At 39.0% G+C, this 13,369-nt stretch overlaps 1 protein-coding gene and 1 long non-coding RNA gene across 2 annotated transcripts; one reads left to right on the forward strand and one right to left on the reverse strand.

The window, feature by feature from the left end:
- Positions 1-45: 45 nt before the first annotated feature.
- Positions 46-2,862, forward strand: LOC113140959 (uncharacterized). Its single transcript, XR_003296706.2, has 3 exons — positions 46-340; positions 1,495-1,712; positions 1,948-2,862. It is a non-coding gene; the product is annotated as an uncharacterized LOC113140959 (long non-coding RNA).
- On the reverse strand, positions 2,411-13,075 carry prr14 (proline rich 14). Its single transcript, XM_026325105.1, has 10 exons — positions 12,977-13,075; positions 11,812-11,992; positions 11,308-11,470; positions 11,167-11,226; positions 10,595-10,635; positions 7,041-9,836; positions 6,814-6,955; positions 5,415-5,524; positions 4,888-4,956; positions 2,411-4,251 (listed from the first exon to the last, which is right to left on the reverse strand). Exons 2-10 carry the CDS (start codon positions 11,952-11,954, stop codon positions 3,960-3,962), a joined length of 3,816 nt encoding a protein of 1,271 aa, XP_026180890.1. The 5' UTR covers positions 11,955-11,992; positions 12,977-13,075; the 3' UTR covers positions 2,411-3,959.
- Between the last annotated feature and the right edge of the window lie 294 nt (positions 13,076-13,369).

The raw sequence follows: 13,369 nt of genomic DNA on the forward strand, positions 1-13,369 counted from the left end.
AAGGAAATGGGCGTGTAGGTCTCACACTGTGTTTCACTCCCAGTCCTATCATTCCGTAATTAGGGGTTTTCACAGGCACAGATCGGCGTCAGAGCTCTTTGGCATTTCTACAACGACAACGATTTGGATGATTGGGTATTTGCATCTGAACTGAAGCCTTTGGAAAGAAAAGGCTTCATGAGAATCCGGATCCTGTTAAGGAGACAAGAAGATTGTAAAGACGAGGCACCTGTCTAGCTGCTCATATAAGTCTAATGAACACACTCGACAAAGTCAGGAATTACTTGTTTGACTGAAGGAGTGTATTCAGATTGAGGAGCGGATTCCAAACAGTGATCAGGTTTGTACTTTATAGAGTTTTAATTGTCCTCAAACTGTAACACTTGGTCTATTTGATATTTACATTGCTTTGTCTGTGAACCACTTTTAAGGTTTGGCTTTCTATTATGTATATTTACAGAACAGAGACTTTCATAATCACTTGACTAGTCATCCACATTCCTACATTTGACAACACCGACAAACTGTGTTTCTCCTCTCATCAGTTTACAGATTAGATAAGTTACTCTATGTTTTCGTTTCTCCATGACAACCTGCCGGCCAGGTGGGAAGGTTTCATCACTTTTAAAGTTGAATCTACATTTTTAGCAAGTCTTTTTTTTTTTTTTTACACAGTTAATGGGGAACACAACCCACCATATTACACCATCGACATAGTGCTTTCTGTTTCATTGAAATAGAAATTGCAATAGTCACTGAACAGATGTTAGTATCTGAAGGTTTTTAAGAACATGTTCAGACTTGAAGGAGATAACTATTAAGTTCTTTAAACTAGGATTGTTATTATTAGAATTTAAACACAAGTAACACTTTTTTTCTGTTTTCAGCATAAATCAAAGCAGTGGTCTGAACTGTCAGTAAAAGGAAATAGCTGATTCTTTCACAAAAACAAGATCAGTTGCAAACACATAAAAACCCCTTGGGACAATGCTGCCACCTGGATTATCCTCAGATAAGATTCTGGCAGGTTGTGATAATGAGCTCAGAAAACAGGTTGGCCAGGTTTAAAAGGCTGTTGAATATTTTCAGTTTACCAAAGGAAAATTAATACCAGTTTTATACAGTGGTATTCAGATTTAATAATGCGGAGAGAGTGCCATTGTAACATTATATGGTTGGTAATCTGGTTCCTAGTTTCAGAACATGAGCAGGAACGTTAATAGAACCAAATAGAACCAGTACTCTATGAAATCAATGAGAAAAAACAACTCTGAGATCATCTGTTCCATTGTGTACAAGACTAAATTAATTAAATAAATATTTACCTAAGCAGGGTTTGTCCCTAAAAGGTGACACCAGATTCTTACATAGCTCTTTATTTTGATGACAAACAACCCTTTCAAGTGGGAAGTTAAAGCTATAAAATAGCCTATAAAGTAGTTCCGTGCTTTTTAAAACTAAGAGCTTTCTTATACATGCTGTTATGTTTTGCAGAAATGGCAGACTCACCTGATGCAAAAATAATGATGGAAGAAGAGAGGGTCCCACTGGACATCATACCAGGATTAGGTGGCACACAAAACAACAAAACAGGATTTGGAAGGGCTGTTGTGACCTGCTGCGATGACAAGTACCACAGGAAGCTGGCCATCTGCAGCATCATCTGTGGCATCTCCTGTATTGGAATCAGAGCTTTGATAAATTCAGTCAAGGTATTTTATTGTCTGAGTCTCTGCCCCAGGATTTCTGTCACCTGTCAGTCGAAACATCAAAGCTTAAAAGCTGCACATTTTATATCTGTTGCTTTAAACTGCAGCAAATCTGACTGTTTGACAGAAAACTGCACATAGCTCCTACAAGACCTGCAAATAAACTAAGTGAACTAGATTATTGTGCACTGCTAATAGAATTAAGTGTTACTAATGCATTACATTCTCTGATTTACAGGCTGAAAAGACAACAGACCAAGAGACAGCGGCAATATTTTCACAACGAGCAAAAAAATTCAGCATCATCTCCATTGTGATATGGGTTTCCATTCTGGCCTCAATCCCCATACTAATGGCACTGATCTCATATCTTTTTACGCTAATAGACTGAACAAAACTGATAAACCTCTACAGAAGAAGCCCAGTGGGGCAGCTTATCTGATTTTGGATTTCTGAAGAGACACAGATCAGATAGTACAAAGCTGCCTATCAACTAAAGAGCATGAAGAGACAGAGAACCTGGTGGTTACATGAAACACAAAACATCTGCTTCAGTTTTTTTGTGCTGCTGTTCTGGTTTACACTTATCCACTTAATCTTGACTATCTATATTTCAAAAATGCTATCAACAGTTTTACTTTTTTATACAATGCAATATTTATTTAACAATATAAGAACAACTCCAAGTCTAACAGGCAATAGAAAAGCCAGCATTACCTTTATTTTGAGACATGATACATGACACGTATGTATTATATATTTAAGAATTGTCATTCCCCAGTATTGACCCAATCCTCAATATTTTTACACCTTAAATGCAATAACAAATAATATTACAGTATCAGCTGAAGACTTGGACACTTTTTCCATTAAATACTGTGCTCATTATTAGATACTGCAAACATTCATACTATATATGTTATTCTGTGAATCTAAAAGTAGGCAACGTAAAACTAAGTATGGATTGGGCCTGTATTATAAATAAAATGGCACAGCAGTGATCACGACAATGTCATTAGAAATCCTGCTTGTGCCAATATTTCATAGGCATTATTGCATTGTTACTATATTAGCTTTATTAATGTTAAATGAATCAATATGCTGTACTTTTATACAAACATAAACAAATTTTTATAATAAAATGACAAAAACATTTTGCGCTTTGAGTTGCTGGATCTTGACATAGAAAAACACTGCTTATAAATAGACCTACAAAACTAAACTCAAAGTTTTACCATGAAGACATCCTCATTACAAAAAATAATACAAATATAGACACTAGAAAACAATCCAGAGAAGCACAGGAACTACAAAATGCAGCCAGCAGTGGAGTCGATACATTTCCACTCTTGATTAGAAATACTCTAATAGACACAGAAAACAACAGGTCGATTGTTTCTAGGTCACATTATATACAACAAAGACCTTTTCAACCAGGTTTTTAGCTCAATAAGTAACTGAACGGGGTCTGCCCTGAGCTGGGTAAAATGATTTACAGGTTCCATGCTGTTTGCAGACACACTACACATAAACGTCATGTACAGAAACTTGGTTGTAAAAGCCATTGCTACAAATACAAATCTCTGGATGGCATGTTTTATAGTGAAATTCTGTATTTAATTAGAAAATAGCTGCCTTGATATTAACCAACACCGATTCTGAAAGATCACTACAAATGTAATACAGTGCCTTCTATCAATCTGACAGGGCCCAAGAAAAAAGATACCCTGCATTACTATTTTTGAAAAGAAACATAATGGTAGCAAAAGCTTCTTTGTCACGTTGTAGGATCTGTAACACTCTGGAGGGGTAATCTGAGATTTAAAGATCAAAATAATCTATGATATTGTGTTTAAATCAACTCTTTTCAGACAGTTTTGCTTATTGCAGATGGAAATTGGCTGAAGGGAAAACTGGATGGCAGAGATGTGAATGCTATAATGAAAAAAAAAAAAAAGACTTACCTAATGCATTTAACCACCATGTTTATAACCAGCATCTGATGGAATAAATTTATGGTGCTATGATATATTGTTCTTCAACGTGTGGGCTACAAATGCTATGGAAGGAAAATGTAATTCAGCAGTAATTTCTTATTGATTGACACTTGTTGCTGCTGACAAGACCAAAAAAAAGAGCTGGAAGGCTCATGTGAATCTTCATGTTGAAATTACATTAGAAAGAGTCGAAAACAGCATTACCTTCAGCACAGTTTTTAATGGCTGCTAAATGATCACACTGAGGCATCTGTCAGCTGTTGTTCTGATCATGTATCAGCCACAAATTCAGCTCATCGAGCTTGGCACAAAGCAGGGAGTCCACATCTTGTGAGGTAAGGGACGGTTCGTCTTTAGTGAAATTCCCTCGTCTCGTCCTGGAAGATGAATTCCCTCCTTTTCCAACACCAACAAGTGGCTTCTTTGGTTTTCTGGCTTTGCCGACCTCCAAGAACTCCAAAAATCGCTTCACACGCCTCTGGCCAAACCAGGACTCAGAACCATTTCGCCGATTGAAAGGCACTTCAAAAATGGTCTCCAGCCGACTGAAAGACGTTTAACATATATTCCAGTTGGTTTAGTGAGTTAAGGGATGTCTGTTCATGCTAATTATGTTAAAATGCCACTTTACATTCCCAACACAGAGTACAGAAAACTAAATATGAGATGATGCAGCTAATCTAAGTAACAGCATTGTCCTTCTGATACTGCCCTCTGGTCTAAATTTCGCTATTTTGCTCCACTAGCAGCAGCAGCCTAAGCTGTAGCCAGGTCCCAAATACACACAGCGTACTAAATCCTAGCTGATTTGGCAAAAAAATAAAAATAAAAATAAAAACACACATACTGTAGTTAACAATATTTAAGATCTTTTTAAATGTTGTCATATAAAAATAATTTGAGCTTCTTTTATTATTTCGTTACATGTTCAGCAAATTCATTATGGTTTAGTTTTTGTTAACATGTAGAAAACAAGCTTCTTTCGTAAAAGTATGATTGATCAAAAACATAATCAAAAGATTTATCAAGTATTGTTTGTTACAGCCTTAGCAGAAATACTGCAAAGCCATAGATACTGTCCCAAAGTGTAAACAGAAAAGGTGGACATTGTGTGTGTCTGTCTGTATTTATATGCATCATTTAACATGTATCTACAGTCAATATTGTAATGCTGATCTCACCTTTCAGGGGGTTTGTTGAAATTCTTATTGGTGTAAATTTCTTCCAAACTAAACTCCTTCTTTTTCAGCCTATAGTGTTAAACAAGGAAAAAGAACAATATTGTGATCAGTCTGAATATTGATCAGTATTCAGCAGGCAACAGACTTGCACTGACACTAACATTAACTTCACTTTCAAAAGCAGCTCAGGTAGCGATCCAGTATATTTGGATCTGCTGTCTTGTCCTGAGGCAGAATAATGACTTCTAAAACTGTTGCATGTTTGCTTTTGCTTTGAATTCTCTAACAAGACCTTGTATATTCAGCATTTTCTTTACCCAGAGGGTCAAAACCACAAGAGGCTGCATTTATAAAATTCTTATTAATGTCTGGTCATCAGCCAGACAATTAAAACAAGGTGCAGTGGAAATACACCAGGGAAATACTAGCCAATGTGAACCCTATTGAGGGGGCCTTTAAATTAGTCTTATCTGTCTAAACGTAAAGTGCAATCTACAGTATTGAGAGTATGTATATGAAGTAAATACCTGATGGGTTTGGGCAGGCCCATGGGTGTCAAGTTGTTCTGGGGTTTGGGTAAAGTTTTCCGAATTCTGATAGATGACACCTTCCCTCGTTCCTCGTGCTTTTGCACCACCTGACATGATAAATAAAAAAATATCCAAAACCATTTACGAGGTTTAAGAAAGCAAATATCAGTGCTCACACTGACTGTAGAACAAGTGGCACCTAGGATTTATGTGTCCTATAATATTGTACAAATAGCTGTTTAAGATGCTGATGTTTTATAAATTCAGTTATTGTGAATTTTATACAGAGCCAGATTTCACCATGTGGAAAACTTGTTAGTTTTTCATCCACAATATAATCATGTAATATAATAACATCTCTTTACAAACCATAGTCCTCACTAATACATAATTCAAGACTCCAAACTTACTATTCATATAGTTCAGTCAACAACTGTCTGGTCACACAATACACAAATTCATGCACGGGCCCAATTTTCCCACTCCAGTGATCGTGGGGGTGTAGCCCTATTACAGGATTGTCTCAACCAATTATTTGTCTAAACAATCCTCAAGTGTGTGGTGTCAATACGATTATATTACTGCTCCAGATCAGGTCAGAGCCTCAATCATAAATATCTAACATGTTTAGTATTTGCGATTCCTGATCGGGGAGGCTCTAACAATAGCCAATGAGAGTGAGAAGCCCAGGAAGCATCACCAATCAGTTGTTGCATTCTTTTACATCTCACAAACATTGCAGCGCACCACAACATAGCCCATTGCAATTGGAGCATTGAAAAAGAAGCCGAGCTTGTTGAATAAAGGCAACAACATGAATGTCTTTTTAACGTATTGTACAAGACATACTACAACAGGGCTGACTGAAAAAGCACGGGTCACTGAGTCGCGTTTGATCACACAAGTTTCTGTGAAATCTTGTGTCTATGAAATTGGCAACAATAAATGGTTACTAGAAACAGCAGGTGTGCGGTCTACTGGTCTGGTCAAATCATAGAGTGTGTGCGTTCAGTGGACTATAATGTTAAAAATCAGTTGAAGCTGTCCTTATGTCTGTGTTGTCCCATCTTTTTAAAATTGAAGGAAATTTTTTAAAAATCATCTAAATGTTTAGCTAGCCTAAAACAGTTTCAACAAAAATAAGTATTATTATTAGTAGTAATAGTAGTCGTAGTAGTAGTAGTGTTTCATAAAGTCGTGCAGTGGGTGTATTACTCTGTATTTTCAGGTGTACTGAATAACTAGTGAATGAATGTACATCAATGTAACGAATTTAACAAATACATTCCATTACATAAACTAATGACAATCTAATAAAAGAGTCTAGAAATCAACAATGGCAACATGCTGGTAACATCAGTAGTTTGAGATCACATTTATATTAAACAATTTATACCTTGATTTCAGAATCAGACAGAGCCTTTTCCTCTCTCAACAAAGCCTCTTCATACTCCTGACTGGAGGAGCTTGTGTTTTCACCATCATCATCCTCCTCACTCTGTTGTCTTTTCTTAATCTCACACTCCAGAGGATCCGCACTGCAAAGTCAAGAGTACAGACAAACAGCGCTGACACACTGGTGCTATCATGAAATACTGTATTACAGCTTTTAAGAGACCTTACCTGCTAATAGAGCCCATGTCATTTCTTGGAAGGTGCCATGTGGAAGAGCTCAATGGGGACGTTGAAGAGGAGGAGGTAGGAGAGGAAGTGTGATTGTAAGTGTTGGGGCTGGCAGTGCAGCCTCTACTCTCGACTTTTTTGGAAAGAAAAGCCAGAGGGCTTGAGAGAAAATACGAGGCCAGAGCAGACAGGGAAGTGCTGGGAGAAAGTGTGTGACTGGGAGACAGGTCGTGAGTGAAAACATCATACGGCACAGATCTTCGGGATGGGTAAACCTCCTTGCGAAGACACAGAGGGGCGATCTCCCTCTCCACCTCCACACTGCAGACGGTGTGTCGACGAGCCCGCTGGAGGGATTTATGCTTATGAGGGACAAGGGGAGTGTGGGAAGCCTGGTGCTGGTGTGACGTGTGACTCCTACTGTGATGTGCTGGATGTAGTGAAGTGGTCCACAGAGAGTCATGGGGGTGGCAGGAGGGGATCTCTGGGCAAGAGAAGCTCCGTAACAGGCGCCTTGAAAAGCCATTTTCTGACGAGCATGTACCTTCTGTAGCCAGATGTACATCGTCTATAGTCATAGAGTTTGTCTCCTCTTCACCTTTGCATGTCTTCTTATGCAATACAATGCACCGTCTCCTTTGGTCATCTACTCTCCTTGGCTTTACGTTAAGCCTTCTTGCAGTAGACCTTGGCTTAGAGACACTGATGCTGCTGTGGTTACTGGCTTCAGTGTCAGTGGGAAATACCTCATCTGCTAAAGAAGTCCTCTTTTCTTTTTCATCCATGACATCCTTGACTTTATTATTTGAAAATACATTTGAGTCTAGATGAGGTTGGGAGGGTGAAAAAACAGATTTTTGACTACTTTCAAAGGGTGTTGTTTTAAAATATACAAGGTCCATTGAGACGTTGCCTTTTCCATCTTTAGTGTGGTTTTCTTTGGTTATTGTATGGAGATTAGTGATGCGTTGTTTTGTCTCTTGAGAGTCACCTGACTCAGAAGATTTAACAGCACCTTTTAAACCCTTTTTGGGTTTCTTGTACGGAGGGTTCAGCCCTGTTTTCAGGTTCTGCTCCTCTCTTTGGACAGGAGGACAGGTACTGAAACCTGTTGGAGAGAGTTTTAATGGCTGTAGCTTTGATGAAGTAGAAACTAAAGTGCTGCCTGATTCTTTCACTGAACTTCTTTGAATTGATGATTTCCGTTTTAGTGGCTTCTTGTTTATGTTCCTGCACTTGCGTGTGTCCAGGGGCTGCTTTACATCAAGACCTCCTGTTAAAATATCCTGCTTGGCTTCTTTTATAGAACTGACTGCAGCACTGGTTTCCAGATCCATACCAATGTTAATGCCTATATCCAGTTTGTCAAGAGCTGCTGTTGTCATCTTTAATCTTTTGCATGAAACACGGGGCATTGTCTTGCTGCTGCGTTTATCCACTGAGCAAATCAACACAGCATCAGTCTGTGTCTTTAATGCTGCTTCATTTGGTGTAGGAAGCACTGCTTGTCCGTCTTTTCCTTTCCTATTTGTTCTTGTTGAAACAACCTGCCTTTTTCTAGCAGGCTTCGGTGTTTCTACCCTGTCTACACTCGTATCCGTCAACATGCCTTCCTTTTTTGGTGATCTTAGCCTTCCAGATGCGCAACTATCTGAAGCCACATTTAGTAACTCTTGCTTTTTTGTATCCTCTGTACATATATCTCCTATCAGTCTTTTCCTTTTTGCCAAGTCTTGGGCATGACTGTGCAGTTTTAGCCCCTTCTTTGCTTTCACAAGACCTCTAGCTGAATACTCCAACTGCCGAGTGTCTGTGGTTGGCTTCAGTGTCCTTTCATTAGCTCTGTCATTTAAGGTATTCCGGAGGCATTGTCGAACCAAGAAGCAACTTTCTGTGTTGTTGCCACCATCCTTGCCATTGGGCTGAAGACAGTCTGTGTCAGGCTGAATGTAAGAGGCTGAAGATAATGACAAAGTTTTGTCAGCATCACTCGAGCTCGAGCTTGATTTGAGTGAGTTCCTGTGAGAAAGCTGCTCATCACTGACCTCTGGGTCAGACTCTTCCTTTCTGACTTCAGACGTAGGAGTCTTAGATGTAGCTTTCTTAAATTTAGATCTATTTCCTGGACGTTTTGTAGTCAGTGGTTTTAACCGGGCAGTTTGTTTGTCTTTCTGATCCCCCCCAGTACTGGATTCATGTGAGGCACTTAAACAAACAGGGGGCCTAATATCAGACCCAACAGATTCTGAAAACTTCTCAGAAACATTGCAGGGTAAGGAACTTTGTTGTGAGGGCACAGAATCAGTGTGATTGTGTGTTGATATCTCCACATCGAATGATAATTTCTGAGAACATTTAACAACAACAGTTCTGGTGTTCTGTGCAGCTTCTACATCAGTGAGACTCTGATCATCTTCAACCTCCTGGTTTCTATTCTGACTTTGTCCTTTTGGATGAAACAAACTGCTTGGCTCCGAGTGTTCATCGTCAGAGGTTCCATCACCCATTAGCTCATTGCAATTATCTGGATGGTCTGGTGGAGGACTATTAGCTATAAGGTGTTTAACAGGACTCATGACTATCTCTCTGAAACAGGCCATCTTCGATCTGAATGACCTAAACAACGGGCCGATCATCCACCCTTTTGGGGGAGGTGCGTCTTCAGCAGTTTGCTCAACAGCCAACCCCTGGCATGTATCCACATCAGATTTTGTGATGTCAAGACTCTGTGTGGTATTTTCAGCAAACTGTTCAGCTACATTTTCTGAGACATTTGGATTTTTCTGGTCCTTTTGCCTTTAATAGAAAACCGAAGAGAGAAATTAAGACTTGCAAACACAAATCACAAGGCTGAAAAAGTGACAATATGCTAAATTAAAAACTCCTACATATATCCTCAATGAAATTATAGTATTAATACAAAATCTTAGTTACGCATGACACCACTCACTAATTCTTTAAGCAATGGTTGGTCACGGACATACCAGATTTTCCAGACTATAAGTCACACCGGAGTATAAGTCACTTAGCAAAAACAGTCTTGTTGAACAGAAAAAAAAAACAAAAACAAACAAAAAAAAAAACACGTAAGTCCCTTCAGTGTATAAGTCGCATTTCTAATTATAGTGTAAATTAGCCTATGAAGAACGTAGGATAGGCAACCTGAGAGTGGAGGAGGAGAAACTCTAACTCCCATTATGAGTTAGCATTAGCATGAACAAAAGCGCTTTTACTTTTTCAGTGGTCCAGTTTTATTGTCCATTGAGTCAAGAGTGCCATCTGTTGCTAGTGACTACTCAACAAAATTACTGTAAATATACACATATAAGTCACAGGACAAGCCAGAGGAATAAAAAAAAGTGTGACTTATTGTGGAAAATACAGTATAGAGTTTACTATTTTTCCAACCTTCAAGAAAAACACCATTAGAATATGCACATGCCTAAAGCGAATGTAGAAGCAGATGAGGTACATAAAAATGTCTGGTTAAACACTTCAATTACCATGCAAAAACAAAAAAAAGCCAAAACAACAACAGCTTCTGTCATACTTACGTATTTTGGTAGTCGGCTGTATAACTAACATCAAATCCATCCTGCAAAAAAAATAAAAAATACATGAAACATTTTATAGCTGTTTAAAAAAAAAAAAGTGTGCTTTGCTGAGCACTGATTGTTGATCCAATCAACTGCAGAATAAAAAAAATGCTAAAATTCGGGCATTTGTGTAAAAAGAGTCTATTACCCAATAATTCAATCTGGAATGAAATGTTCGACAAGTGTAGGCAATGAAGATACCTTGACTGCTGTATTATCTACAGTCTGTGTACTTATGGTCACATTAAGACACTCAACTGCATGTTTGTGTCAGATGCAGCAGACCGTGGAAGAGGATTAAATCACTCAATTAACTCTCACACCCTGCTCACTGTACAGTTTATAGTAATGTTGGCATAGACAGGCCGCCTGCATAGCAGCTGAACACACAGATTAGACACTGGCAGCTTCATTACATGAAAAATACTACCAGGAAAACTGTAAGAAGGAGATTGAGAGACTAATAGAGTAGGTTAAGGGAGAGAACATCCAGAGCAAGGAGAAAAAATTTTTAAAAAAATCTAACTGACCTCATTTTGTTTCTCATGGACATGAGTTATTTCAATTCTCAGCTGCTTGGACTGTGACACCTGTAAACCACAAGGGTGTCGCATGAGCAGTGACTCATTTCATTATTCACAAAAATTGATAAATTTAAGTTAAGCTCCTACCATGCCTTCATTATCCCTCTGTCTCTTGGTGGGGGACGGATTCGATTTGGATGGTTTCTGAGCAGCTGTGCTCTCTGTGTTGCTCTGTTTTTGAGCAGTTTGTGCTCTGACCCCTTGAATGCGACCGCTCCTTCTGTGCCCAGAAATTCCATCTTTTGTACAACTGTGAATGTTTCAAAAACAAAAATTCATTTAGCCCATAAGCAACTGGCATCTAAATAAGGACCAAGTATAGAGTAGCAGTGAAGAATACTTGACAAACTTCACTCCAGGAAACTAGACACATGAAGCCTACAGAATAAAACTAATTTGTTGGTATCCCCAAAAATAACAATGAACGTTGTCAGTAACTGGAAAGTGGCACATTTTTTATATTGTATACACGTAAGTGCAGGTGCTACATCGTTATGTCCATAAAGAAAAAAAGAACTGTGCCAAAAAGGAAAGGGAGGAGGGCCTATATGCAACCACGAAGCAAACCAAGAGGTGCAAGGACAACTATACCTGGGAGTGATGGAGGAAAGGGGGAGGAGAGGTGGTGCAGGTTCACTGTGGGGAGGTGCACTACTTAAAGGATTTGAGGGAATAGCATCTTCGTCCATTGGACAAACTATCTGAGGGAGTGAGTCAGAGGGATAAGTCAACATCCCCTTGCTTTCTCGCTTTCTCCTTGTCTGGCCTTTTTCTGGAAACAACAATGAAAACAACATCATGCAGGGTATCATATCAGCATGAAACACTTCAAATCAGATCCTAGAAATAAGGCTTCACTTGCTTTTCTGACCTCTGGGATTGAAAAACAACTGTACTCACATCTAAAACAACTACTGCTGCAATTTAGATTTTTATTATTGAAATTATTATTGTTTAAAGTTAATCACTGAGTATAAAACAGAAAATAATGTAAAATGGACGTCAAAATTTTGAAAAGCACACATTCCTCAATTGTGTTGTTAAAAATAACTGCCTAAACCCCAAAGATGTTTGCAAATGCTCACAAAAGAGAAGCTAAAACCTGGGACTTTTGGCATATTTCCTTAAAAGATCATCATGCAGGTAAAACATCGATTTTCTGTTTCTGATCCCTACAAACAACACGTACAGATGGATAGTGTGACATTATATATCAAAGGGTGGAAAAAAGAAAGTCAAAACTAAACAACATTTAAGAGGTAACGTTATCTATGGACCATTTATCGCCGCCTAATAACATGACAAGCCAGCGTTAACATAATGGACATATTTTTATTTTCGAGGCAGTTCTGTGCTAATTTATCTCAGTGCATGTTTTCAATCAAATCAAAGCGGCGGTTTGGTCCAAACTGAGCGCTGTCTATTTGCTGGAATAAACATCGTTTCATATTCAAACTTTAACAAATGAGCCAAAGCGTGTGTCCGACTATCGCCACCGTAAAAACAGCGTGAGTTACATTTAGTTTAGCAACATCCAGGCGGGGTTTAGTTGTAACTCTGTAAACACCGCTCGGTCTGGCTAACAACGATATTCATACAGTATATAACATAGTTTCCGAACCAGGGATTAGCCGTAGCCGGGAGCTGTCATATCTCCTAATGTTCAAGCGTTTTCTATGGGGCACCTGAACATTTCCTTTATTCGCAGTTTAGTTGCATGCTGTTGTTACAGACAAATGACATTTCACAAACTCACCTGAAACGCTTATCTAGACCGCAGGGTGGTATTCCTACCTCACCGTAAACAAGACACGCCGGACGGACGGCGCACTACAGCGACTCACAAGTCTACCCGTTTTTACAAAACCGACAAGCAGACAGACGGATCAGCCAATCACAGCGTGGCTTCTCTTTCCGCGTGCTGAAGTCTGACCAATCGGAGGCATCGTAGTGTGAGTGCGGCCAATAGGAAAGCAGAGGCAAAAAAGCTCTTAAAAGACCGTCTCTCTTTTATGTCCTAGACTGACCTCATAGACGTTCGCGTCTGGGCTGACCCACTATCGAGGGTCTAGACCACAACATTTAGTTTTTGATCTATTTTAAGTAATACCAGGCCAGGATCACCGGTATCAAAATCTGTTGTTGAACT

Source organism: Mastacembelus armatus, chromosome 8 (assembly GCF_900324485.2).
Source record: "Mastacembelus armatus chromosome 8, fMasArm1.2, whole genome shotgun sequence".
Taxonomy (NCBI): domain Eukaryota; kingdom Metazoa; phylum Chordata; class Actinopteri; order Synbranchiformes; family Mastacembelidae; genus Mastacembelus; species Mastacembelus armatus.